The 26,187-nt window shown below is 48.6% G+C and overlaps 1 protein-coding gene across 5 annotated transcripts in view; it reads left to right on the top strand.

Annotated features, from left to right (window-relative positions):
* Positions 1-26,187, top strand: part of PCM1 (pericentriolar material 1) — a 1,275,228-nt gene that overhangs the window by 218,247 nt on the left and 1,030,794 nt on the right. For all 5 annotated transcript variants that reach the window (XM_085641994.1, XM_085641996.1, XM_085641995.1 and 2 more), the window contains exon 13: positions 21,388-21,626. In XM_085641994.1, coding sequence (XP_085498120.1) covers positions 21,388-21,626 — 239 coding nt within the window. The remainder of the gene's footprint in view (positions 1-21,387; positions 21,627-26,187) is intronic.

Raw genomic sequence — 26,187 nt, 5'->3', positions numbered from 1 at the left:
CAGACCTCCTGCATTCGCTGGGGTTCTCCATCAATTTGCCGAAGTCGCACCGGAGTCCCTCCCAAAAGCTCCTTTTCATAGGGGCGGTTCTCGATTCGGCGCAGTTCCGGGTCTATCCGCCGGAACAGCGGTTCCTGGACATTCGAGCCCCGATTCCCATCTTCCGGCCTCTGTCCTGGATTTCAGTCAGGTTGGTGCTGCGGCTTCTGGGGCCGATGGCCTCCTGCATCCTGTTAGTACCTCACGCCAGATGGCGGATGCGGGCTCTGCAGTGGGACCTGAAGTTTCAGTGGGTCCAGCATCAAGGCAACCTGTCCGACAACGTCTTCATCTCGGAGGGCACTGCGAACCAGCTGCAGTGGTGGCTCACGAATCGCGATTGGGTCAGTGGCAGATCCCTCTCCCTTCCCCAACGGGAGCACGTGGTTGTGACGGATGCGTCCCTCCTGGGATGGGGGGCCATATGGGAGAGGCGGAGAGCAGAGGACTCTGGTCTCCAGCGGAGACTCGGCTCCATATCAATCTTTTGGAGCTGAGGGCGATCCGACTTGCACTGAAAGCCTTCCTTCCCTCTGTCCGGGGAAGTGTCGTGCAGGTGTTCACAGACAACACCACCGCCATGTGGTATTGCAACAAACAGGGCGGGGTGGGGTCGTGGACCCTTTGTCAGGAGGCCCTGCGCCTCTGGACATGGCTGGAACACCAGGGCATCACCCTAGTGGTTCAACATCTGGCGGGCTCTCTGAACGCCAGAGCGGACGAACTTAGCCGCCGGTGCGTGATGGATCACGAATGGCGTCTGAACTCGGACGTGGCGCAAGGTCTCTTTCTGTAGTGGGGAGAGCCTTGGTTAGATCTATTCGCCACCGAAGAGAACGCGTAATGTCAGCAGTTCTGCGCGTTGGAGTTTTCAAGGCGGCACTCGCTCGGAGACGCTTTTAGTCGCGAGTGGAGTTGCGGTCTGTTGTACGCCTTTCCGCCTTTACCACTTCTGCCCAGAGTGCTGAAGAAGATCAGGCGCGACCGGGCCCAAGTCATCTTGGTGGCTCCGGATTGGGCACGAAGGTACTGGTATCCCGAGCTACTCAGTATGTCCATCGATCCCCCGATACGACTACCTCTTCAGGAGGATCTTCTGTCGCAGCAGCAGGGGACGGTCCTCCATCCGAACCTGTCCAGCCTCCACCTACATGCGTGGAGATTGAGCGGCGGCAGTTGATGCCATTTGACTTGCCTCCTGAAGTCTGTGATGTCATTCTGGCAGCCAGGCGTCCCTCCACAAAGACGGTATACGCCTGCCGGTGGAACAAATTTGTGGCATGGGGCACAGCAAAGGCTGTGGATCCCCTTTCTGCCCCTCTTTCTGAGGTTCTCCTCTTTCTTCTTTCTTTGGCCCAGCAGGGCTCTGATCTGGGCACCTTGAAAGGTTATCTTGCTGCTATCTCCGCCTTCCTTCATCTTCCTGATCAGCCTTCTCTTTTCAAGTCCCCTGTTGTTTCACGCTTTCTCAAGGGCATTACTCATATGTACCCTCCTGTTCCTTTCGTAATGCCTCAGTGGGACTTGAACCTTGTTCTCACTTTTCTGATGTGCGCTCCCTTTGAGCCCCTTCATAACTGTCCCATCCGTCTTTTGACTTTGAAAACTGCTTTCTTGGTTGCAATCACCTCCGCTAGGCGGGTGAGTGAGCTCCAGGCTTTGTCATCCAAGCCTCCCTTCCTTTCAGTTCATCCGGACAAAGTTGTCCTCCGGACACGTCCTTCTTTCCTGCCTAAAGTCGTGATTCCCTTTCACATCGGGCAATCTGTCACGCTGCCCACCTTCTTTCCGCCTCCGCATCCTTCAAAAGATGAAGAGAGGCTCCACCGTCTGGACCCAAAACGTGCGCTATCCTTTTATTTGGACCGCACAAGACAGTTCCGGGTGGACGACCAACTTTTTGTTGGATACGTAGGGGCTAAGAAGGGTAAAGCTGTACACAAGCGGACCATCTCTCGGTGGCTCGTGTTGTGTATTAAGACCTGCTATTCTTTGGCGAAAAAGGTTCTTCCTGTTGGGCTACGGGCCCATTCTACTCGGCCCACAGCGGCCACGACTGCACTGGGACGGGGAGTCCCCTTGCAAGACATCTGTCAGGCGGCGACGTGGGCTTCGCTGCACACGTTTGCGAGACATTACTGCCTGGACAGCCAAGTCCGGAGGGATGGCCACTTTGGTCGTTCTGTTCTCCAGGACTTTCTGGTGTGATCTTGGTTCGCAGACCCACCACGGGGGTTGGTATTGCTGGGGTATCTATTCTAAGGTGAGGAATCTAACTAACGTGTTTCTTTCAGATGAACAAGTTTCTTACCTTCGGTAATGATGTATCTGTGAGAAACATTAGTTAGTTAGATTCCTCACCGACCCACCCAGCCTCCCCGTTCTGTGAACCGACATCTAGGGTTAATGTTCTCCCTTTCAGGCCCTAGATTTTTTGGCACCAGTGCTAGCACCTCCCCAGACAGACTTTAGTGTATTGGGGCAGGGAGGGCTGAATGGAATGAGACATGCCTGGGGCACACAAGGTGCTCCATGCATAGTCCAGTTGAAACCGGTGCTGGGGCACTCCAGCCCCAGCTCTGGCGCAAAACTGGACAAAGGAAAGGGGGTGTAGCCACCCCCCTTCCTGGTCCCACCCATAGGAGGGACCTTGCAGGTAGCCCAGACCACTAGCCTAGTATATCAGTAGGTAGCTGAGCCCTGCAGAATTAGATTATCCTGAATCTGCAACTTGAACAGAAACTCTGGACCTTCGACATTCGACCTCAGGAAGAAGACTGAAGAAATCTCCCTTGTGGCCAAGGAGTGACCACCCTGAGCAACCAGGCACCATCCAGCGACCGCTGCTTGCTTTGCGACTGAATCCTACGAGGGACGACTGCAGAGACTGACCAGCGCCGTGACTTCCAAACACCTCTGAACCAGATCCACATCGACAGCAAAGCTGAGACCCGTGGAGGCGACGAGGGACGTGGGACCAGCGACTTGGGAAAAGTGGCTAGTAACTGACTAGCGCGACTTCTGAGGCTTCCTCGAGGCTGTGCTTGGGGAACTGAGAAGCCCCAATCCCGAGCACCATCTGCAAAGAAGATCAGCTCCCCACACTTCACGTGTTCTGCGTGGGGCCCTTCTGCACCTGAGTTGCTCGACGTGTTGTCCGGTTGCTGGCCCGTTGGCTAGCGACCTCTGCGACGACGAACCTTTGATTTTATCTTGCTGGTCCGGCTCCTCCAGACTGGCACTCACTCCTCTGTGAAAGAGAAGCACCCCAGACCTTCCTGGTCTGCACCAGAAGCAAGTCCTCCATCCTGCGTGGGTTCCGCTTGCCAAGGCATGTTGGGTCCTAGCTCGACATCGACGCCGCCGACAGCAAGAGCCTTCGTGGGACAGCTCATCTCCTGGTCCTGGTCGTCCTCGACGCCTCCTGGTACCCGTGGCTGCTGCGACAAGCTTCACCTCTTCACCTGCATCTTCACGACACCGCCTGGTTCCTTCCTGGCTGGTGACCTAGACTCTGTCCCTTCTGCTTGCAGGTATCCTTCCTTCTTGATTCCAACCTTGGGATCCACCGGACACTCTTCACTGACTGCCTGTCAGCAACTTTCCTTCAGGCATCCATAGGAGTCAACGACGAAACCCGACGCAAGTTCACACCTATGCACCTGCAGCCCGTGGGCTAGGTAACTTGAGTACTCCGGTGCTCACAGGGATATTGACTATCCTAGGGTCTAGTTTCCAAATCTCTACTTCCTAGTTACTCCAGAAGTGTCCTAAAACTCTTAATTTCTAATAACTACTATTTCTATCGACTGTTACGCATTACGCGTGAGTGTTTCCACTCTGCACCTAAATCCCGTGGGCCTCCCACTTCCTAACCTTTGGTAGTATAGTGTAGCCCCAGCGATTCCCTAGGCCTATCCTGTGTTCGTGACAGTGGTTCTTATACCACTTACTTAGTATATGGTTTGCGTGGCCCCTAGGGCCTAACTGTATTACTTACCTGTGTGACTTAATGTATGCTTAAATAAGACTGTGTTGTACTTACCTCGAATCTCATAAAGATTGCTGAGGGTATTTTGACAAGAATAAATACATTCTATTTTTATATATATCTGTTGTGGTGTCCTTTCATTTGGTATTCAAGGGATTACAAATGGTATAACAGCTGGCTTCACATGCCATACAGAGTTTAGCCTAAGACTGCTCTTGTCCATGCTGCCACTAGGATAGCTGGTGTAGAAGGTTGGCTTTACAACCAATCACCATAAGGGTTGTTTGGACTGATACAAGGTGTACACTAGAACTAGTGACATCATATATCAGGCCAACTTCTCACACCCTCTAAATGTGAATTATGGCTGCATTTCCCCTCTGAATTACTTCGCAGCCTTCCTGCCTCCTCAGAGACGCAGCATGTCTCCATCGATTTGAGTGAGTCTTAAAACAAAAAAGCAGCAGCATCGCTTAAACGAGGTCCTGAAACCAATGCCATGGCGACACTTCAAAACGGAAGGATTGCTCTGCACTTGCAGCTAAAAATCTTAAAGACATACTTTTAAAACATGCCTGTCATGGGCCACTGCAAAGGAAGAGAGAAACTGATAGATTTTTGTTTGTGTGTAGAATTATATAGCACAAACTCAACCCGAAGAGATTGGAGCGCTTTACATGGGCACCAGTTACGTTTAACAAGAACTCTTTCATTTTTGTAGATACGGGGAGATTAAGTGATTTGTCTACAATCTCACGATGCTGAACCGACGCCCAGGCTCGAACCTTGTTCCCCAGAGCCAAAGTCGGCAGTTCTGGCCGTGATGTCGCATCCTCTCCCTGTGTGCCCATGTTAAATGTATCGGACTCAGAGGCAGGCGCGGGGTCGCCGTATATGAGTAAAGTTAGAGACAGAGCGACATGATAGCTTATCGTAAGCAAAGACAGCAAAGAACACAAGAGGAAGCGCTACAAAAGGAGAGCCCCCGAGTGGTGTGCGCGCGCACACTGCAAAGAATTTAAGCAATGCAGCAGGCACAGTGCGGGGCCGCTGCTTGCTCCCGAGCTCCCTAGGCCAGGGAAGAGAGAAGGCAGGACATGCACCTGCCTTTAGCCAATTGCGTACTGTCTTTCTTAGAAAGATGCACGCAAAGGCCAATAGCGTGTGAGCAAAAACAAAACACATGCACGAGCGTATGGTCCGATTTAGAAGTCCTTACTAGAAGCCTCGCAGAGCAGAACATGCGCGCTGGCTCAGGCAAGACCTGAAAATAGCAAAAAACTTAATTCTGTAGCCCTCTCAACCTGCCTGTCAAATTTGTCATTGATGAAGTTATCACCAACTGCCTCCCGTCAATGGTATTGACCTATGACATCGTTATCAACGATCTCATGAATATCTTGGTCTCACTAGCAACGACGACTTCGCCAAAAGACATCCTGTCATCAAGCAGGAAGGCCCTGTTGACTACCTGTAGGAGGCTGGCTTTGTATTTGGTGTGCTAACTTACTTAAGTGATGCACCTTGCACTAATCCAGACAATCCTTGTGGTGATTTTAGTGGTCTTTGATGACCATAGAAAGCTCTCAAAGTGGTAGCTGTGGAGAGCAGCCTTAAGGCCTATCCAGAAGAAGTGTTAAGTGTAGGAAGGTGGATATCTGACTATGGTTACCCCCAACTTTTTGCCTAGTGTCTAGCTGGTTTTTCGACTTAGTTGGCCTGAGATCCTGCCATTCAGGGTCTCAGGCTGTCTGCTCTCTCTTTAAAATGGACTCCATGTACCCTAGGTACATACACAATTGGTAAGGATCACCTTACTGGACCCTGTACAGTGTACCCTAGGTACCCAGGGCATAGGTGTACCCTAGGCCTCCCAGGGGCTGCAGCATGTATTATGCCAACCCTGGTCTGGCCTTCCAATCGGACACAACTGGCTGATCACTCAGCTGGGGCAAGGTCGTGTAATCACCCCTTGCTTAGATATAGTATACCTATATCTACCCTTAAAATAGACACATGTGTACCTATCAGCCACTCCTATGGCAGGCCTTAACAATCCTGGAGGCAGAGTGCTTGGTAACATGTGAGATGGTGCTCTAGCATGAGCTGAGCCTGTCTGCAGCTTTCGGAACCATGTCCTTATAGCTGTTCTATGATATAGCCTACCATATACTCTTAAAGTACCTTATAATCTTAAACGGTTATGGTAACTATGGTTTGGCTTTATCAAAACATGTCGTGTAAGGTGCCTAACACTTTGGAATAATACCCCCATACCATTTCTGGTGATGAGGATATTATTCCTCCCTTCTAGAGGGAGAGACATGTTAAAATCCTACTTTGCTGTTTAACTCTAACCAAAGCCTCAGCATCACAAAATGGATGCTGCTGCCACAGACACGAGTCTGACCTCCTGCTGCTGGGAGTGATCCCGGCCAGGGAGGCTTGGACAATAGGTTTCCTGCTTGGGGAGGTGCTAGCACCTCCCCAGACAGACTTTAGTGTATTGGGGCAGGGAGGGCTGAAAGGAATGAGACATGCCTGGGGCACACAAGGTGTCCCATGCATAGTCCAGTTCAAACCTGTGCTGAGGCACTCCAGCCCCAGTCCTGGCGTGAAACTGGACAAAGGGAAGGGGGTGTAACCACCCCCCTCCCAGGTCCCACCCATAAGGCGTGACCTAGCAGGCAACCCAGCCCCCCAGATTAGTATAAGTGTGGTAGCTGGGCCCCAGGAGATTAGATTATCCTGAACCTGCAACTTGAACAGAAACTCTGGACCTTCGACATTCGACGAAAGAAGAAGACTGAAGAATCTCCCTTGTGGCCAAGGAGTGGCTACCCTGTGCAAACAGGCACCATCAAAAGACTACCCTTTGCTTAGCTGAAGTTCTACGAGGGACCGACTGCAGAGCCCTACCAGAGCCTTGACTTCCAGACTTCTCCGACCCTGATCCACATCCACAGCAGAGCTGAGATCCGTGGAGGCGACGAGAGACGTGGGACCGGCTACCTGGGAAAAGTGGCGAGTATCTTCCAGCGCAGCTTCTGAGGCACCCTCGAAGTTGTGCACCGGGGATTGAGAAGCCCCAACCCCAAGCACCATCTGCACCGAAGATCAGCCCCCCACACTCCACGAGTCCTGCGTGGGGCCCTTCTGCATTTTCCTGCTTGCCGCGTCTGTCCGGTTGCTTGCCCGTTGGCTAGCGGCCTTTGTGACGACACACCTTGAAATCTTCACTGCTAGTTTGGCTCCTCCAGACTGGCTCCCGCTTCTTTGCAAAAGAGAAGCACCCCAGACCTTCCTGGTCTGCACCAGAAGCAAGTCCTCCGTTCTTCGTGGGTTCCGCTTGCCAAGGCTTGGTGAGTCCTAGTTCGACTTCGACGCCGCCGACAGCAAGAGCCTTCGTGGGACAGCTCGCCTCCTGGTCCTGGTCGTCCTCGACGTCTCCTGGTACCCATGGCTGCAGCGACAAGCTTCACCCTTCACCTGCAATCTTCACGACATCGCCTGGTTCCACGTGGTCATTGGCTAGTGACCTTGACTCTGTCCCTTCTGCTTGCAGGTACCCTTCCTTCTTGATCCCGGCCTTGGGATCCACCGGACACTCTGCACTGACTGCCTGTCAGCAACTTTCCTTCAGGCATCCATAGTAGTCCACGACGAAACCCGACGCAAGTTCACACCTATGCACCCGCAGCCTGTGGGCTAGGTAACTTGAGTACTTCGGTGCTCACAAGGGTAGTGACTATCCTAGGGTCTAGTTTCCGAGTCTCGACTCTCTAGTTGCTTCAGAAGTGTCCTTAAACTGCTTATTTCAAAACTGTACTATTTCTATCGACTATACGCATTACGCGTGAGTGTTTCCACTGCACCTGAATCCCGTGGGCCTCCCACTTCCTAACTGTTGGTAGTGTAGTGTAGCCCCAGCGATGGCCTAGGCCTATCCTATTTCCGTGACAGTGGTCCTTATACCACTTCTTTAGTATATGGTTTGCGTGGCCCCTAGGGCCTAACTGTATTACTTACCTGTGTGACTTAATGTATGCTTAAATAAGACTGTGTTGTACTTACCTCTAATCTCATAAAGAGTGCTGAGGGTTTGACTAGAATAAATACACTTTATTTTATATATATATATCTGTTGTGGTGTCCTTTCATTTGGTATTCAAGGGACTATATATGGTATCACAGCTGGCTTCACATGCCATTCAGAGTTTAGCCTAAGACTGCTCTTGTCCATGCTACCACTAGGATAGCTGGTCTATAAGGTTGACTTTACAACCAATCACCATAAGGGTTGTTTGGACTGATATAAGGTGTACACTAGAACTAGTGACATCATAACAATGCCCACCGATGTCGGACAGTTCAGATGAGTTGGCGGTGACCCTGTTGTTGCAGTTGTGAGGACCAGGCGACACTGAGGAAGACCAGGAGCCGTTCACGAGTTGTTGTATGTTGGTGACCAGGGGATTGGTGTCGATTCGGAGCAGTAACATGCCTTGGTAGCCCCAACTTTCTGTAGAATGAAGGAGGAGCAATGTTGGGACTAGCAAGGTCCAAGGGACTCTCCAAAAGCAGTAGATTCAGAGCAGGCCCCGAGCAAGCAGGGGAGCCCCATGAGGCGAAAGAAGACCCTAAGGAGGGCAGACAGGCAGAAGGCACAGGAGTTGTAAGAGGACCCCGAGCAGCTCACCAAGCAGGAAGGCCCATGGTGCAGAGGATGTGGTGGGGACACTCTACTTGGCAGGAAGAGAGGCTGGCACTTGTAGTATCCCGAAGATCTCTGGAGTGCAGAGCCAACAAGCCTTGGCAACTGCAAGTCAAGGCAGTGCAAAGGGTCTTGCCCCAGTGGAAACTGCTCTTAAAATTGAAGATGACAGGTCAGACCTCGAGGGAGTTGCAGAACCACCACCTGTTTTGCTGAGCCTTTCGAAGTCTGTGTGACGTCAGGAACAGCAGAGCTTTCTGCTTCGTTGCAGTGCCTGTAGATGCAGAGGAGTGACTGCGTCACTCCTATGGAGATTACTTCAGGTGTGGTGCCCACAGGTCTGTTGAAGATCCTGTAAGAAGCACAGACCCAGCCAACGAAGAAGACTTGCAAAACAGTGAGACCAGGAGCAGCAGGAGTCTACCTTGGTCCAGTCTCAGTTCCAGGTGAAGTCCAAGTGTCCAGACGGTCGAAGAGTGATGTCGTTTCAGGCTTGAGTCTTGTCCCATGACAAATCTAAGGAACCACCCACAGGTAAGCCCTTAGGTACCCTACGGTAAGAGTATGAATGACTCTTGGGTCCCTGCCAGAGGAGGGGCTGGATAGAGGAGAGGATACTCCCATGTCCTTTGTCAAGTTTTGCACCAGAGCGGGAGCCAAGGTCTTCCTGAACTGGCTCAAACTTGAGTATGCAAGGAGGGCACCAAATGTGCCATTCAAAGCAGTCTGGTGGTGCTGGCAAGCACCCCTGGCCCAGCTCAATACACTAAGTCCTGTCTGGGAGGTGGTCACAACTCTCTGTGACAGGAAACCTACTGTTCTACCTTCGCCTGCTCGAGTTTGGCTCAGCAGTAGGAGGGCAGAATCGGGTCTGTGGTCTGCAGCAGCATTAGCTTGGTTTCAGACCCTGAAAGGCTGTTACCGGTAGTACAGGGGTGTACCCTCAAGGGAGTCCCACAGTACATGGGATCATACTTCCAACACTTGAATCAGTGTCAGGGTATAATTCCAACATGTTTGACACCAAACATGACTGGGTTCGGTGCAGCCACTATATAGTTAGACATCTGGTAGTGACTGATGTCCACTATATGCATTAAAATGGCTGACCGCACTTACAAAGCCTGGAGAATCGACTCCGGGGTTTATAGGGGTGTCCTGCTCATGTAGGGGCACCCTCTCACTTGTAACCAAGCACCCTGCCCTCAGGACAGAAGAGCCTTCAATAGGGATGACCTATAGGTTTTAAGTGTAGTTAACTCCTGTATTAAGAAACATATCTGTCGTGAAAGGTGCAGGCACCAACTCACACAGGCTGCAATTGCAGGCCTGTAGTCGCAGTTTAGGTGGACTTCCCTAGTTGGCACAATACATGCTGCAGCCCAGGGGAGACCCCTGGTGTACCTATGCCCTTGGTACCTTATCACTATATACTAGGGACTTACAAGGGTACACCAGTAGCCAATTGTGGTTATACATAAGTACTTATCCTGGTCAATTTAGGGAGAAAGCACAGTGACTGGGGTGCTGATTAGCAGGATTCTAGTCAGACTAGTCAAAAACTTAATGACGCCAAGCAAAAAGTGGGGGTAACCATGGAAGCAGACCCTACTTTCCTATACTATCATTCTGTCAATAATTAATCCTGTGAAGCAGAGTACCCAGTCAACTGCTCTACCCCTACTGTATCCAGTACCAATATTGAGCCCATCAAAGGTATCGGACATCTGTTTTTTAATTTCTTTTTGTATGCCTTTATTGGCATTTCAGCAATACAGAAGTCCACATAATGCTCACCGGCTGTACAACAAACAAATGATGGACGGAATGTGGACAATGCAGACATTCTCCCCCAGTCAAGAGATCTGGGTTAAATCCATTCATTTTGCCCACTACACCACCCCAGTTCAAACATGGCCATATGCAAATCAGTCTTGACCCTGTGCCTCATGGGAACAGTCCAGCCCGAACTGCCAAGCCATGTCTTCCCTGGACCGGAATCAAGCATTCTAGGACCGGTTTCTGGCTATCAGCCGTCATCAGCCAGGATAGCTTGACTCCAGTGGCGTAGTGAGCACGGGACCCACGTCTGGGCTTACCCATCACACTTAGGGCGAAAAGCGTTACAACAAACAAATGATGGACGGAATGCTGACCATGCAGACATTCTCCCCCAGTCAAGAGATCTGGGTTAAATCCATCGTTCTTTTGCCCACTACACCACCCCAGTTCAAACATGGCCATATGCAAATCAGTCTTGACCCTGTGCCTCATGGGAACAGTCCAGCCCGAACTGCCAAGCCATGTCTTCCCTGGACCGGAATCAAGCATCCTATATATATATATATATATATATACAGAATTTTATAGAGCGCGATCAGTTACCTCTCGAGGAGGTGTCCCGGCGCTAGAAGCAGAGCAGAGAAGCAGATACCGCCATGCAAGTCAGCCCGATTAAACCGGATGGTTGAAGAGCCAGGTTTTCAACATTTTTTTAAAGCAGGGTTCAGAGGGAGCCTGTTGGAGCTCAGAGGGGAGAGAGTTCCAAAGCCTTGCTACATTGGCCGAGAATGTTCTCCCACCCAGCCGAGCCCTTTTCACTCGAGGGACTGTTAGCTGGATCCGGTGGTTAGAGCGGAGAGCTCTAACCCTTCCCTTCCTAGGACCGGTTTCTGGCTATCAGCCGTCATCAGCCAGGATAGCTTGACTCCAGTGGCGTAGTGAGAACGGGACCCACGTCTGGGCATACCCATCCCACTTAGGGCGAAAAGCGTTACAACAAACAAATGATGGACGGAATGCTGACAATGCAGACATTCTCCCCCAGTCAAGAGATCTGGGTTAATTCCAAATTTGTTTGTTGTAACGCTTTTCGCCCTAAGTGGGATGGGTATTCCCAGACGTGGGACCCGTGCTCACTACGCCACTGGAGTCAAGCTATCCTGGCTGATGACGGCTGATAGCCAGAAACCGGTCCTAGGATGCTTGATTCCGGTCCAGGGAAGACATGGCTTGGCAGTTCGGGCTGGACTGTTCCCATGAGGCACAGGATCAAGACTGATTTGCATATGGCCATGTCTAAACTGGGGTGGCGTAGTGGGCAAAAGAACGATGGATTTAACCCAGATCTCTTGACTGGGGGAGAATGTCTGCATTGTCAGCATTCCGTCCATCATTTGTTTGTTGTAACACCGGCTGTGTGCAGCAAAATATTGGCCGATGACCTAGCCTTTTCCAGCAACACTATCAACATGGATTGGGCGATCAGCACAGCCAAAATTAGTTCCATAAACGCAAAAGCCTTTGTATCTATTGAAACACAATATATTAAATGTTAGACAAATAGGTTTAACTGGTATCCCCCCACACCACCTCCCTGTGCTCTACTCAATTCACTTCGTTCTCAACACAACAGCCCTGTGCAGAAGCTTCAGTGTGCAAAGGAGTGACCTCCTCAGCAATTCTCACATCTTGTCTATTACTCTGGGTGTCATTGAGTAGCGCCCCGCGTTGCTACTCCGTTCGGTACCTGGGAGACCTCTGACATCTTTTTCTAACATTGAAGTTTTCACCATCTTATTCGCTTTTGCCTGTGAAGCTGCCAAGTTTCTTACTTGTCTGTATCCTGGATTCGGCAGTAAAGAGGGATGTTGGTGACCACAAACCGGTTTCAGACAGTGCGTATAGCCCTCCCTTCCGCTACTGGATATCCAGTACATACTGGATTATGAAGATGAGGAATCTGGAAGATCGCCACAGGGAGAGACCATTAGTGGTTATTTCTACGACTTGCAAGGATACAGTGAATGACTCTCTGCATCCTATGCCAGAAGGCTGCGTCCCACAGGAGTCCAGCCATATTATAGGTTCCAGTCAACAGATGATGGAAACTTTCCAGAAGATAGATCCTCAGCTACAGCATTCCTAAGCTCCAAGTTCGAGCTCCAAGTTCGAGGCATGTGGGCTGCTGAATTCATATCTGTGCATAGATCGCCGCCTAGTGTTGGGTCCAGATGTTTGCACGTTGTTGTCCTGGAAGAGTCTTCGAAGTATCCTGAGATAGGTGACTCCTCCCCTGGACCACAGTGCGCATGGGCATCCTCTCCATCCTCAGATTGTTTTTTTCTGCCATTGGGTTCGGATGTGCTTATCTTGACTCAAGTTAGGGAAAACTTTTTTCAGGCCAAAAGGCCTTTAGTTCGCGTCGGTACTGTTCCCGATCGGTATCGACAGTTACTTGTTAGTTTACTAACTTCAAAAACAACTTTTTGGCATCGACCATCGACACCATCGACGATGGAATCGAGGACACCATTCAAGCGGTGTCCTGTTTGCAATGCGAAATATCCCCACGTCGACGTCCACCCGGTGTGCAACAAATGCCTTTCACCGGATCACGACGAATCCACATGTATGGCCTGTGCCCGATTCCGATCCAAAAAGACTCTCCGGAATCGACGAGCGGCGAGACTTGAAGCGCAGCAAGCGGCACCGGCCTCGACCAACATCTTCAGCGCCGAGGACGAAGATGTGGAAGGCGTGGAGAACCTACCCTCCAGCCCCGCTTCCGAACACGATTCCGGATCGGAAGACATCGAAGAACAACTCTTTCACAGGGATGAAGACGACACCGAGGTAGGAGACTACGATGAGGCCTTAGGGGCCGAAGAAAGTAGCTCCGGTGACGAGCAAGGCCTACCCGTACAGACGGAGGATATCCCAGTGCGTCAGTCTATGGCTCCGGTCGAGGGATCGCCTTCGGGCCTTACCCAAGACCTATCCCGCAGTTCTTCGGCCCCGCCCTCGGGCCCGGCCTCGGATATTCAGCGACAGCCATTAGTACCCAAAACGACTGGTTTCCCTTCCTCGAAACCGAAACCAAAAGTCGTGTCGGTTCCAAAGAAACCGAAACTGAAAGTGACACTGGTCGGATCGAAGCCCACTACACCTTCGACGCCAGCAAAACCCGTCGGCACCGACTGCACCAAACGGGACTTCGGTGCCGGAACTCGCAGCAGCCGACGTCGGAGCCGACACACGAAAAAAGGCCATCGGTACCGCCAAACCGCCTCGGCACCCGGCACCGAAACAATCGGCTCCGGCCACGAAGGTCAAAATGGCAGCTGCGCCGCACACCACTTCGAAAGCAGCACCTAAGGCCCAATCATCGACGCCGCCGACGGCTACTACCTCTCCTCGACTCGATGACCCCGTGGCCCCGAAGAAGCCCACGCCTGCCTCTACAGAACCGATCGGCGCCAAAGAACCGTAGGCGCTCCAGGTGCGACAAGTTGCAGCGTCCATGCAACGCATCAAAGAAAAGGCAGCCCTCCAGGACACGTCGGGCCTGAGCCGAAAAAAGCTCAAAAAGCTTCTCCAGCACCACCCCATATCACTTTTGGCCTGCCGCCATCCACGGCGCCCAAAATGTTTGAAATAAGAACACGTGTTACCCAAACTAGGATCACACCTGCCGAACGCTCTCCTACGGAGACGTCACCGTCCCACATCATCGATGCCGACACCGGCAGAATTATGCTCCACAAGCGGAGAATATCTTCCGAACACGCTTTGGACTCCTACCGGATCCCGCTAAAGAAAAAGCTGCCAGCGGATTCGGAACCAGTTCTTTACGAACGTCTCCATACCTCCTACCCAGATCCACAGTCCTTCTCTCCTACACACTCCGAAACCGACGTTTTGGAGGACTATATGGGTGACTACGTCCCCTACCCCAGAGAGATGGACCCTGAAGGCCAACAGGACCCTGACCAGGCTTGGGATTACCCTGTAGACACTGGTGCACCTATGGATACACAGGACACGCAGCTATATGGCGCAAAAACGTCTCCCACAGAGGACACTGCCGCATTCAACGCCCTAATTGAACGTGCTGCGGCAAATCATGGTGTGCAACTCCACTCTGACACAATCGAGGACGATTTTCTAATGGATACTTTCGCATCTTCCGAAAGGAATATCAAAACTCTACCCATGTTGAAAGGTGTCCTCAAACCAGCAAAGGACATTTTCAAAGAACCCACCAGGGCAAGAGTAATAAACCCCAGGATCGACAAGAAATATAGGTCGGCGCCTGGGGACCCTACGTACATTAGAGGCCAGTTGCCTCTGGATTCCATCGTAGTCGCAAATGCTCGCAAACGGGCGCACTCGCAGACAACTGGGGATGCTCCTCCCCCGGACAAAGAGTCCAAGGTGCTAGAGACCTCCGGCAAACGGGTTGCAGCCCAGGCAGCTAACATATGGCGTATTGCCAATACCCAGGCGCTCCTAGCTCGCTACGATCGCGCACACTATGACACATTAGAAACCCTACTCCAGCATCTCCCTGACCAATACAAAGAGGGAGCAGAGATCCTCATCAGGGAGGGACAACTCCTCACGAACGCATCCATTAAGTGTGCACTGGATGCCGCAGATACAGCTGCCAGAGCCATAAACACCAGCGTCATGCTACGACGACACGCCTGGTTACGAATCTCCAAATTCAAACCTGAGGTTCAAAATAACATCCTCAATCAGCCGGTCAACCCCGACTACTTATTCGGGCCAGAAGTTGACACCACCCTAGAAAAAATAAAAAAGGACACAGACACTGCAAAGTCCATTGGGGGCTCTCCAAACGCAGACCTTTCGGAGTGGCTCCTTTCGTCGCCCCGGAAATAGAGGAGCAGGCAGAGGACAGGGGTCACAGCAAACCTACAACACGGGCAACACACAAAGTACCTACGATAAAAACACCCCGGGTGGGTATCGTGGCTCCAGCACAAAGGGCAGAGGACGTGGATACGGCAATACCAGGTCCTCCCCCAAGAACAAACAGTGACGCCCTCTCCCTTCCTCCCGACCACATAACACCTGTCGGGGGAAGGCTACAAAGGTTCCTGTCCACGTGGAACACCATCACCACGGACAGGTGGGTCAAAGATATTATCAAACACGGTTACTGCCTAGAATTAACCTCCACTCCACCCACAATACCGCCAAAACACCGTCCTATGTCCTCAGAGCACTTAGCGCTATTACAGCAGGAAGTGCTAAGTATGCTGGAAAAAGGCGCAATAGAAGTCGTACCCGTCCACGAGCAAGGCACGGGGGTGTACTCCCTGTACTTCTTAATACCAAAAAAGGACGGGTCACTCAGACCTATACTAGACCTGAGGCCCCTCAACCGCTACATTCTCTCAGAGCATTTCCACATGCTCACCCTACAACAAGTCCTCCCGCTGCTCAAACAGGGAGACTTCCTGGCCACGCTAGACCTCAAAGATGCGTATTTCCACATACCCATTCACCCCTCACACAGAAAATATCTCAGGTTCACTGTTCAAGGGCAGCACTACCAATTCAAGGTTCTTCCCTTCGGCGTGACAACAGCACCCAGAGTTTTCACAAAGTGCCTAGCTACTGTGGCTGCACATCTACGGAGGCAACACATTCATGTCTACCCTTACCTGGACGACTGGCTTGTTCAGGCAAAGTCAGCCCAGCAATGTGCCAGCCACATGTCCCGCACCATTCACCTTCTTCACAGTCTGGGGTTCTCACTAAATTACCCAAAATCACATCTCCAACCCGCACACGTACAACAGTACCTAGGTGCGACCATAGACACTCTGGCAGCCACAGCTCAGCCAAATTTAGTGAGGATCAACAGCATGCAAATGCTGATTTCCAAGTTCAAACCCCAACACTCCCTTCCTGCGCGAGTGTTCATGCAGTTGATAGGCATGATGGCCTCCTGCATCTTCATAGTCCCACACGCGAGACTACATATGCGCCCGCTTCAGGAGTGCTTAGCACGTCAATGGAATCAGGCTCACGGGCAACTAAAAGACCTAGTGTTGGTGAGCGGTCGGGCATACAACTCTCTGCATTGGTGGAATCCACAAAACCTTTGCAAGGGCTGACCGTTCCAAGAGCCTGTTCCACAAATAATACTGACAGCGGACGCGTCTCTCCAGGGATGGGGAGCTCATGTACTCAATTACACAGTGCAGGGACTATGGACAATACAACAAAAGAAGATGCACATCAACCTTCTAGAACTGATGGCAATCTTCCTAGCAATGAAAGCATTCAAAGTACACTTGTGCAACAAAGTCGTGTTGATCCGGACGGACAACATGACCGCCATGTACTACATACAAAAGCAGGGAGGAACACACTCTCCACAGTTGTCTCATCTGGCTCAGAGCATGTGGAAGTGGGCCATTCAAAGGAACATGTTCCTCATGGCGGAACACCTCCCCGGCAAGGACAACCAGATGGCGGATCTGCTCAGCAGACACAGCCACCAGATGCACGAGTGGGAGTTACACCCATCAGTACTCCAACCATACTTCCAGCAGTGGGGTCATCCAGAGATAGACCTATTCGCCACAAGCGAAAACGCAAAATGCCAAAGCTTTGCCGCCAGGTTCCCACATCCGCAGTCGCAGGGCAATGCGATATGGATGAACTGGTCCGGCATATTTGCGTACGCTTTTCCCCCAGCACCATTGATACCGCTGGTGGCACGCAAACTGCGACAGCACTCACTAACACTCGTCCTGGTTGCTCCAACATGGGCACGCCAACCATGGTACACCACCTTTCTCGAACTTTCCGTGGTGCCGCATCAAAGGCTGCGGATCAAACCCGCGCATTTGACGCAGAACCATGGAGAGATTCAGCACCCAGATCCGCAACAGCTGAACCTGGCAATCTGGCTCCTGAAGTCCTAGAGTTTGGCTACCTGAACCTGCCACCTGACTGTATGGACATCATTAAGGAAGCTAGAAGACCCACTACCAGAGCTTGCTATGCAGCCAAATGGAAAAGGTTCGTAATTTATTGCAATAACAATAACATTGACCCGCTAGACGCATCCATCCAAAACATAATTTGTTACCTCTTACACCTATACCGATGCAATCTGGCATACACCTCAATACGTGTCCATTTGACCGCAATATCAGCCTATCTCCAGAACAGGCAGCACCTCTCTTTATTCAGAGTGCCTGCCATCAAAGCATTCTTGGAAGGACTCAAACGAGTAATTCCTCCAAGCCACCCACCAGCTCCAATGTGGAACTTCAACTTGGTCCTCACACGCCTGATGGGTCCACCCTTCGAACCTCTACACTCATGCGAGATTCAATTCCTCACCTGGAAAGTAGCTTCCCTAGTAGCAATCACTTCGTTAAGAAGAGTTAGTGAACTCCAGGCACTAACCGTTCAAGAGCCATTCATACAGGTTCACGCCAACAGGGTCGTACTACGTACCAACCCCAAATTCATGCCCAAGGTGATATCGCAGTTCCACATGAATCAAACTATTGAACTGCCTGTTTTCTTTCAAAACCCACAAACTGTCGCAGAAAGAGCACTCCATACACTGGATGTAAAGAGAGCCCTCATGTACTATATAGACAGGAAAAGGGTACCCAAGCACACGTTAAATCAAAGTAAAATACGGTTAGTATAAACATAAACAAATAACACAAATGGATCTTTGTTTCTTTCTTTTGGGTTTCTTCGGTTTATTGTTCTTTTCTCAAAGTGTATTTCATACTCTTCAAAACGTTCCCAAGCCAACACGTGTTTCGTCGCCTTTAGTAGTTTTTTACATGCGACTTGTTCACGGCTAGGTACAAATTGATACGGTAATTACATTAGTTAATATGTTCTTACAAGATGCAAACATTTGTTAACAGCGTAAACAAATGTGCTCCCAGGGTAAGTGTGAAACTATGGGTAGAATTATCCATAGATGGTATCATCAGGCTATAGTGTACTATCAAACACCGTGAGGTGTGGTGAGCACTAGCCATATCATATCAGTTGGTGATTGCCAGATTTCCTATATACTAACGTGTGAGTGATATATGTGAGATAATCCTGTGTGTGCCGGAACTTTAATCCAGTCCGCATTTAATCCAAAATCACCAACTGATATGATATGGCTAGTGCTCACCACACCTCACGGTGTTTGATAGTACACTATAGCCTGATGATACCATCTATGGATAATTCTACCCATAGTTTCACACTAAACAAATGTTTGCATCTTGTAAGAACATATTAACTAATGTAATTACCGTATCAATTTGTACCTAGCCGTGAACAAGTCGCATGTAAAAAACTACTAAAGGCGACGAAACACGTGTTGGCTTGGGAACGTTTTGAAGAGTATGAAATACACTTTGAGAAAAGAACAATAAACCGAAGAAACCCAAAAGAAAGAAACAAAGATCCATTTGTGTTATTTGTTTATGTTTATACTAACCGTATTTTACTTTGATTTAACGTGTGCTTGGGTACCCTTTTCTTGATTATATGTGGTTTGACCGCAGTTTTTAGGGAGGCTGGTGGTTCTCCCCTACCCTTGAGCACCGTCACTGATTTATTAAGCTCATAGATACCAGGTGTACTCACCATAAGCGCCTAACTTCTATTATAAATACCACTGTGCGAAACGTTAACTACTATATAGACAGGACTAAAGTCTTCAGGAAAACAAAACAACTTTTCGTTGCCTTTGCCCCACACCACAAAGGTAACGCCATCTCCAAAGCAGGTATAGCCATATGGATCGTTAAATGTATTCAAATTTGCTATCAAAAAGCTAAACGCACATTAACGATTCCCCCACGAGCCCACTCAACACGTAAGTTAGGGGCCTCCATGGCTTTCCTGGGAAACATTCCTTTGCATGATATATGTAGAGCAGCCACCTGGTCCACTACACATACATTTACCAAACACTATTGTGTAGATGTGCAATCAAAACAGCAGGCAGCTGTAGGACAGGCTGTTCTCAAAACTCTTTTTCAGACCGCTGCAGCTGGCACTGGTGGCCGCCGCTAATAGAGGGTACTGCTATATATTCTATGCACAGATAAGAATTCAGCAGCCCACATGCCTCGAACTGAATATGCTACTTACCAGTATGCATCTTTTCTTGGCTTGTAGTGCTGCTGACATTCATATCGCCCACCCTCCTCCCCGGCGCCTGTAGCAGCTGCAGCTCTCAGAATTACTGTAAGCATGGTCATCACTTTCTGTATCTACTCCATCACTGCCACAATGGCGAAAAACAATCTGAGGATGGAGAGGATGCCCATGCGCACTGTGGTCCAGGGGAGGAGTCACCTATCTCAGGATACTTCGAAGACTCTTCCAGGACAACAACGTGCAAACATCCGGACCCAACACTAGGCGGCGATCTATGCACAGATATGAATGTCAGCAGCCCTACATGCCAAGAACAGATGCATACTGGTAAGTAGCATATTCAGTACCTCCATAGTAGTTACCTCTTCCACTGTCACAACCACAAGAGCTGCTTTAACTTTCCTTGTTACATCCTCTGGTGCCTATCTGCCACCACTGTCGCTACACAGTTTCTTCTACCCCTGCAGAGATGGAGACAAGAAAGTATTGATCATAAAACGGATCTGGAGAAGGAGGATAATGTTCAAGAATCGGAACAACAAGCATCAAGACAGTGTAACGTGGAGGGATTTCATCATTCCTGGGATATTGTTCTGTTTGTACCTCCTTTGGTAAAACTGTGCGTTTCTGGGACAACATAAACTTCAGGATTGTGCCAGACTAATTCCGTGCACACCCTCACGGTATGTTGGCCTATAGTCCTGCTAGCTCACAATGCACCTTCCAAACTCCTAGCTTTACAGGGTAACAAATATGCAATTAATAATAGAATGAAACATATTCCCATAATTAGCAATACAAGAACAGTGGAGAGACTGAATAGTTCCACCATTGTGCTAAAAGAATGAATATATGTACTGTAATGTAGTCTCATGTACTGTTGTTATGCTCCAACCAAACGTTCCCTAACCTAGTTTGGCCTAGGGTGGGTCATCTACCAAGAATTCCTATCAGGTGATTTAACTCCCCATTGCCTGTGGGCAAGTGTCATCAGGCTGTCCGTCTTGGTGTAGAGAAGGCCATCCTTCGTAGAGAGGACAGGAATCAGCTGAGCTAGAATTCTGACATAACGCGACCTCGAAGTGTCAGCAGATTGCTCCTCTGATTATAACGAGGAAGTGCATTTTTATATTTAATAAACAGTGCCCATGTTGGCATGTCGAGGTCTTTATCAGGCAGCAATTGTTAGCTAGAAAGTGTTGTCACCAGCTGGGCAACAATAAGCCATACCATTTGTGCAGTCTGCTCTTTACATTGTACTGAGGGTTCAAGGTGTCATAGTGTACCTGCGAAGTTTAAATGTAAGCAAATGCTGTTTCAGGGAATCCTATTCTGCGCTGACATGTACACAAATGTATGGTAAAAGTCACCGTTTGCTAGAAAGAAGACAACTTAAGAAACATGAGCAGATAGATGGCATAGTTTTGAGCCGGGCCATATTACAGGATGATCTGGCTCTATAACCTGGTGGAAATGGTGGCTATGAAATGTGGGGTGTGGGTTTCTACATTCATGATAGTTTGGTATATTGTTAGCATTCTCATAATTGTAATGGAATATGGGTTGATGTTAATAAATTTCTCATTCAAAAACAAATAGATTTCTTTTCTTTATAAAAGGAAGGCTTTTTTGAAAACTGGTCTAACTTCATCACTAATTGTTAATTTGCATTTCTTCTGTTTAGATTGTGTGTATAACAGGGATGAAGACAAAGATGGTTATGTAGCACATGGAGGTGAAGATGATGATGATGAAGATGATGAAGCTCATGATCAAGCTAGTGAAGATTCTGAATCTAGTCAGAGAAGCAGCATTGTAGATAATAATGCACCTGTAGATGCAGAGTTTGAGCAGAAATTTAATCGTCTTGTAGCTGCAAAGCAGAAACTGAGACAGCTACAAGATCTTGTTGCTCTGGTGCAGGTAGGCTCTTGTGAACAGCCATGAGTTTTTTTGTTGTTGAATGAATGTCGTTGGCTAGTGCTTGAACAATACCACTGGGATTCTGTAAGCACTAAGTCCCAGTGATTGTCTCTCAAGTAGTTGCTTAGTTTAGACTGATTGCTAACAAATCTTTCTTGCAAACATCATTCATTATTTGTCAAAACACATTCCTTTAAAAAAAAAAGAAAAAAAACAACACTGCTATATTGTAGCGACCATCAGGAAACCCAATATGTTCAGCGTGAGGTTGTAAGGAACAAAATGTCTTTGAGGCAGTTTTGTACAGATTTGAATTATGTTTGCCCATTGTGGAAAGTTTTTCATGAGTTCAAGGCCAATAAAGTGTTACTTAACTCAAATTGGAACAATAACAGACTTTTACTGTGGGTGTTATGTGCGTTCATTAATATAGAGCCCAAAGAGATCACCAAGTACGCGCCTTTTGCCTTTGAGACTCAAAGTAGCAAAGTTTACAGTCCAAGGCCTACATGGGCTGGTGGTTTCCAGCCAATGCTTTAATTAAATGGAATTGTTTTTAACTTTAAGCATAACCCAGTATCATACATAAAAGTCAGAGGGCCTCAATAAAATAGAGTATTTAAGGTGGGTAACAACTGTGAGAAGGAACCAGTTTGAATTCAGTGCAAGATAGGGCACATTAACCCTTGGGGGGGAAGTAGTGTCCACCCTAACAAGGTGATTATGGTCTTGCTTAAGTGTGAATTATCACAGTGCCAAAGGTCCCCCGACAGGGTCTCTTCCCTGCAATGTACCTTCACTCTCTGATCAATTAAAAACAGGAGAGGTCAGTAGGTAATTCTCTGTGGCAGGCAACATGTAAAAAAACCTGCCGGGCTAACCTTTTGCTGGTTCCACTGTCAGCCCTCCATAACCTGGTGAGGTGATGGTAGTACTGCCTGGTGAAGGATTGTGCATATGGTGCCCCTCCAGACCACAGAGACCACAATCATGTCGCATTTCGTGTCATAGTGATCCCTCAGCATACCTACAGATTAGTCTCGAGGGCTGAGGCCCAGAAATCAAAAATTACCTGTGAATCGTTACTTCAGGATCTCTGACCAGGGTTGCATGCTCTCCTGCTCCATGAAGAGGCCCTTCTTAGTCCCAACAGCCATTAAGCTTTAAAGGGTTGCTCAAAAAACCCCAGAGTTCCATTTTAGCCTTGAAGTGATAGACTATTTCATCCATGATTTAGTAGATATTGAGATCAAATATGATCACTAGAGAGAGCATTTGTGGTTGGGTTTTCCAATATATATATTTTTAAAATATGTTTTTATTTGCAGAATAACTATAGCATTACATTGCAAATAACCATAGCATTACATTACATTACAGTTTGAGCAGACAAAACACAGTCTATTGTACATTTCAACATATCTCACATTTTGTTAGTTGTTCTCATGCAAGTTCTCGCTGTGTGCTATGAAGTAACTAACAAGGCACGTCAATACAAGGTTGTATATCCCTATTTTTCTCATTACAACCGAACTATATGTTCGGGCATGTAGATCACATGCTTTGCATACACCTGCCATCTAGTGTTAGGTCCGGATGTTTGCAAGTTCTTTCTCTTCAAAGAAGTCTTTCCTGTCATGAGTTAAGGTGACTCCTCCTTTCGGTGATAGTGCGAACGGGCATCGACTCCATTGATTCATTGTTTTTTTCCTCCATCTGGTTCAGACATGTATTTCTGCGCTCCGGTTCGAAACCGTTCCTCTGGTTCCCCTCGGTGCGCAATGTACTTACCCTCGACGGTATTGTTATTCGACCATGTTTCCTATTCTCCGCATATCTTATTGGTTCAGAAAAATCACTTCAATCGGAAACTTCATGGAAGACCAGCAGACCTACCCGCGTCGGGCCACCTCGCAGTCAATTGAACGGACTCAATTTAAATTCTGCACCGGGTGCCACGCCAAGTACCCAGGCACCGACTCGCACGAAGTGTGCAACTTGCCCCTCTCCCTGGAACACGACAAACCAGACTGCGACGTGGGCAAATCTTTTTGATCTACGAAAATGCTCTGTGACCGTCTGGCTCAACATCACGAAATGCAACAACAAAAAGGGACTCCATTCTGGATCTCTTCGGAGAAGATTCCGAACAAGACGTCTAAGACATGCAAGGAGCCGAGGAAAAAGAGGAACTCATTTCCATGTCAGAAACGGACTGCGACATGGAAGAAGAGATTGCGCTTTGTCAGCGTACTGTGAGTACTGATCCTCCCCTGCCCCAAACCCAACCTCTGCCCAAGAAAAACTGGTCCCACCTCTGCCTTCGGGCCAAGGTCGGCACCGAGAATAGGTTTCCCACACCTCGCCTTTGAACCCGGCACCGAAACAAATACTAAAGCCTTCCGGCGCAGGATCAAGTTGGCCTCATTTGGGCACTGAGCTGCAGCAATCGGCATTCAAACCGAAACGTGTTTCGGAGCCAGCTCCTTCTGTACCAAAACAATCTTCGGATCTGAAGACTTCGGCGCTGAAAATCTCTGCTCCAAAAATATTGGCACCAAAAGAAAAAACGTCTCCTCCTCCATCAAAAAAGCCTCGTTTCGACGTCCCTCTTCAACCTGGACCCAAAACAAAAGAAACTGGTCATCAATCCCAAAACTGGGCATATTGACGCACAATTGCCATTGAAATGCAAACCAGAAATGGAGGACATTTACCAAATATTTAGTACTAACCCCTCTCCTCCTCCTCTAACACCTCCTTCTCCACCTAACCCAAATTTGTTGATAACACCCACAAATTCACCACAACCACAAACACCTGATAACCAGGATGACGGTGGACAGGGTAGATGATGATAATCCTGATCCATGGAACAATTATAACACAGATCCAAACATAAATAATGATCCTGATCTATACCCTACAAAACCCTCTCCATCTGATGATAATGTAGGGTATATAGAACTAATAAATAGGGCTGCTGAATATCATTTAGTTCAGCTTCATAAAGTCACTTGAGGAGGATTTTCTCTTTGAGACACTAAGTTCTTCCCAAAGATCCACACACACACTGCCTATGCTTACGGGTATGCGAAGACATGCGGACAAGATCTTTAAAGATCCGGTTCGTGCACAAATTCTTACACCAAGGGTAGATAAAAAGTATAAATCTGCACTATCAGATTTAGTTTACATCAAGGGTCAATTATGATTGGATTCCTTAGTGGTTTCTAATGCACGTAAACGGGCACACTCACAAACATCGGGGTATGGCCCTCCTCCTGACAAGCAATCTAAACTGATAGATGCCTTAGGAAAAAAGTAGCTACACAGGCAGCCAATCACTGGCGTAGTGCCAATACTCAGGCTCATTTAGTTAGATACGACAGAGCACACTACAACGTACTGGGGCAATTGCTCCAATTTCTACCAGATGAACATAAGTCTAAAGCACACAACCTAGTTCAGGAAGGAAAACTAATTTCAAACACATCTATTAGAAGCGCTTTAGAAGTAGCTGACACTGTGGCTTGTGCAGTCAACACCAGTGTCTTGCGAAGAAGGCATGCCTGGCTTAGAATTTCAGGGTTTAAACCCGAAGTACAGGCTTCTATTTTAAACGTACCTTTTGATAAGGAGCATCTCTTTGGTCCTGTTGTAGACACTTCCTTAAAGAAGATCTAGAAGGACACAGGCGTTGCAAAATTTATGGGAGCCCTACAGTCCCCATCCAATCCGGGTTTCTTTCATCCCTCCTTCTACGGGGGGCTCCAAAACAGTATCCACAGACAACACATCTACTTCCTATAAAGGCAACAGTCAGTGATCCGCTTTGAAAGTTAACTTTTGAGTCGGATTTAGAGCCAATAATGGCAAGGGAAGAGGTAATGGTTCCATACACCGCACCTCCCCCTCAACAAACAAACAGTGACTTGCCTCCCCTTCCCCCGATTATTCCACACCTGTCAGGGGACGTCTCTCTCAATTCCTCCACGTCTGGCATACAATAACTTCAGACAGATGGGTTCTAGGAATTATCCAATCTGGTTATTGCCTGGAGCTTACCAACAATCTCCCAAACATTCCTACACGTTCACACAAAATGTCACCAGACCAACTACACCTCCTCAAATAGGAGGCTCACTCACTTATGCAAAAGGGAGCTATAGAACCCATACCATTACAATATGAAGGGGCGGGCGTGTACTCCTTACACTTTCTCATACTGAAAAAGGACAACTCTCTCAGGCCTATATTAGACCTCAGAGAGCTAAATCAATATATTCACTCAGATCACTTTCATATGGTTACTCTTCAACACGTGCTCCCACTCCTACAGCAAGGCGACTTTGTCTACTCTAAATTTAAAGGATGCATACTTCCATATTCCAGTACATTCTGCTCATTGCAAATATTTCAGGTTTGTGGTAGTGGGACAACACTACCAGTTCAAAGTGCTTCCATTCGGAGTCATCACTGCTCCCAGAGTATTCACCAAATGCTTAGCAGTAGTCGCTGCTCACCTGCAAAGGCAGCATATTCAGGTCTTCCCATACTT

The sequence above is a fragment of the Triturus cristatus genome, chromosome 2_2 (genome assembly GCF_964204655.1).
Source record: "Triturus cristatus chromosome 2_2, aTriCri1.1, whole genome shotgun sequence".
NCBI lineage: Eukaryota > Metazoa > Chordata > Amphibia > Caudata > Salamandridae > Triturus > Triturus cristatus.
The sequence above is the reverse complement of the archived record's forward strand: the minus strand, read 5'-3'. Positions and strand labels throughout refer to the sequence as shown.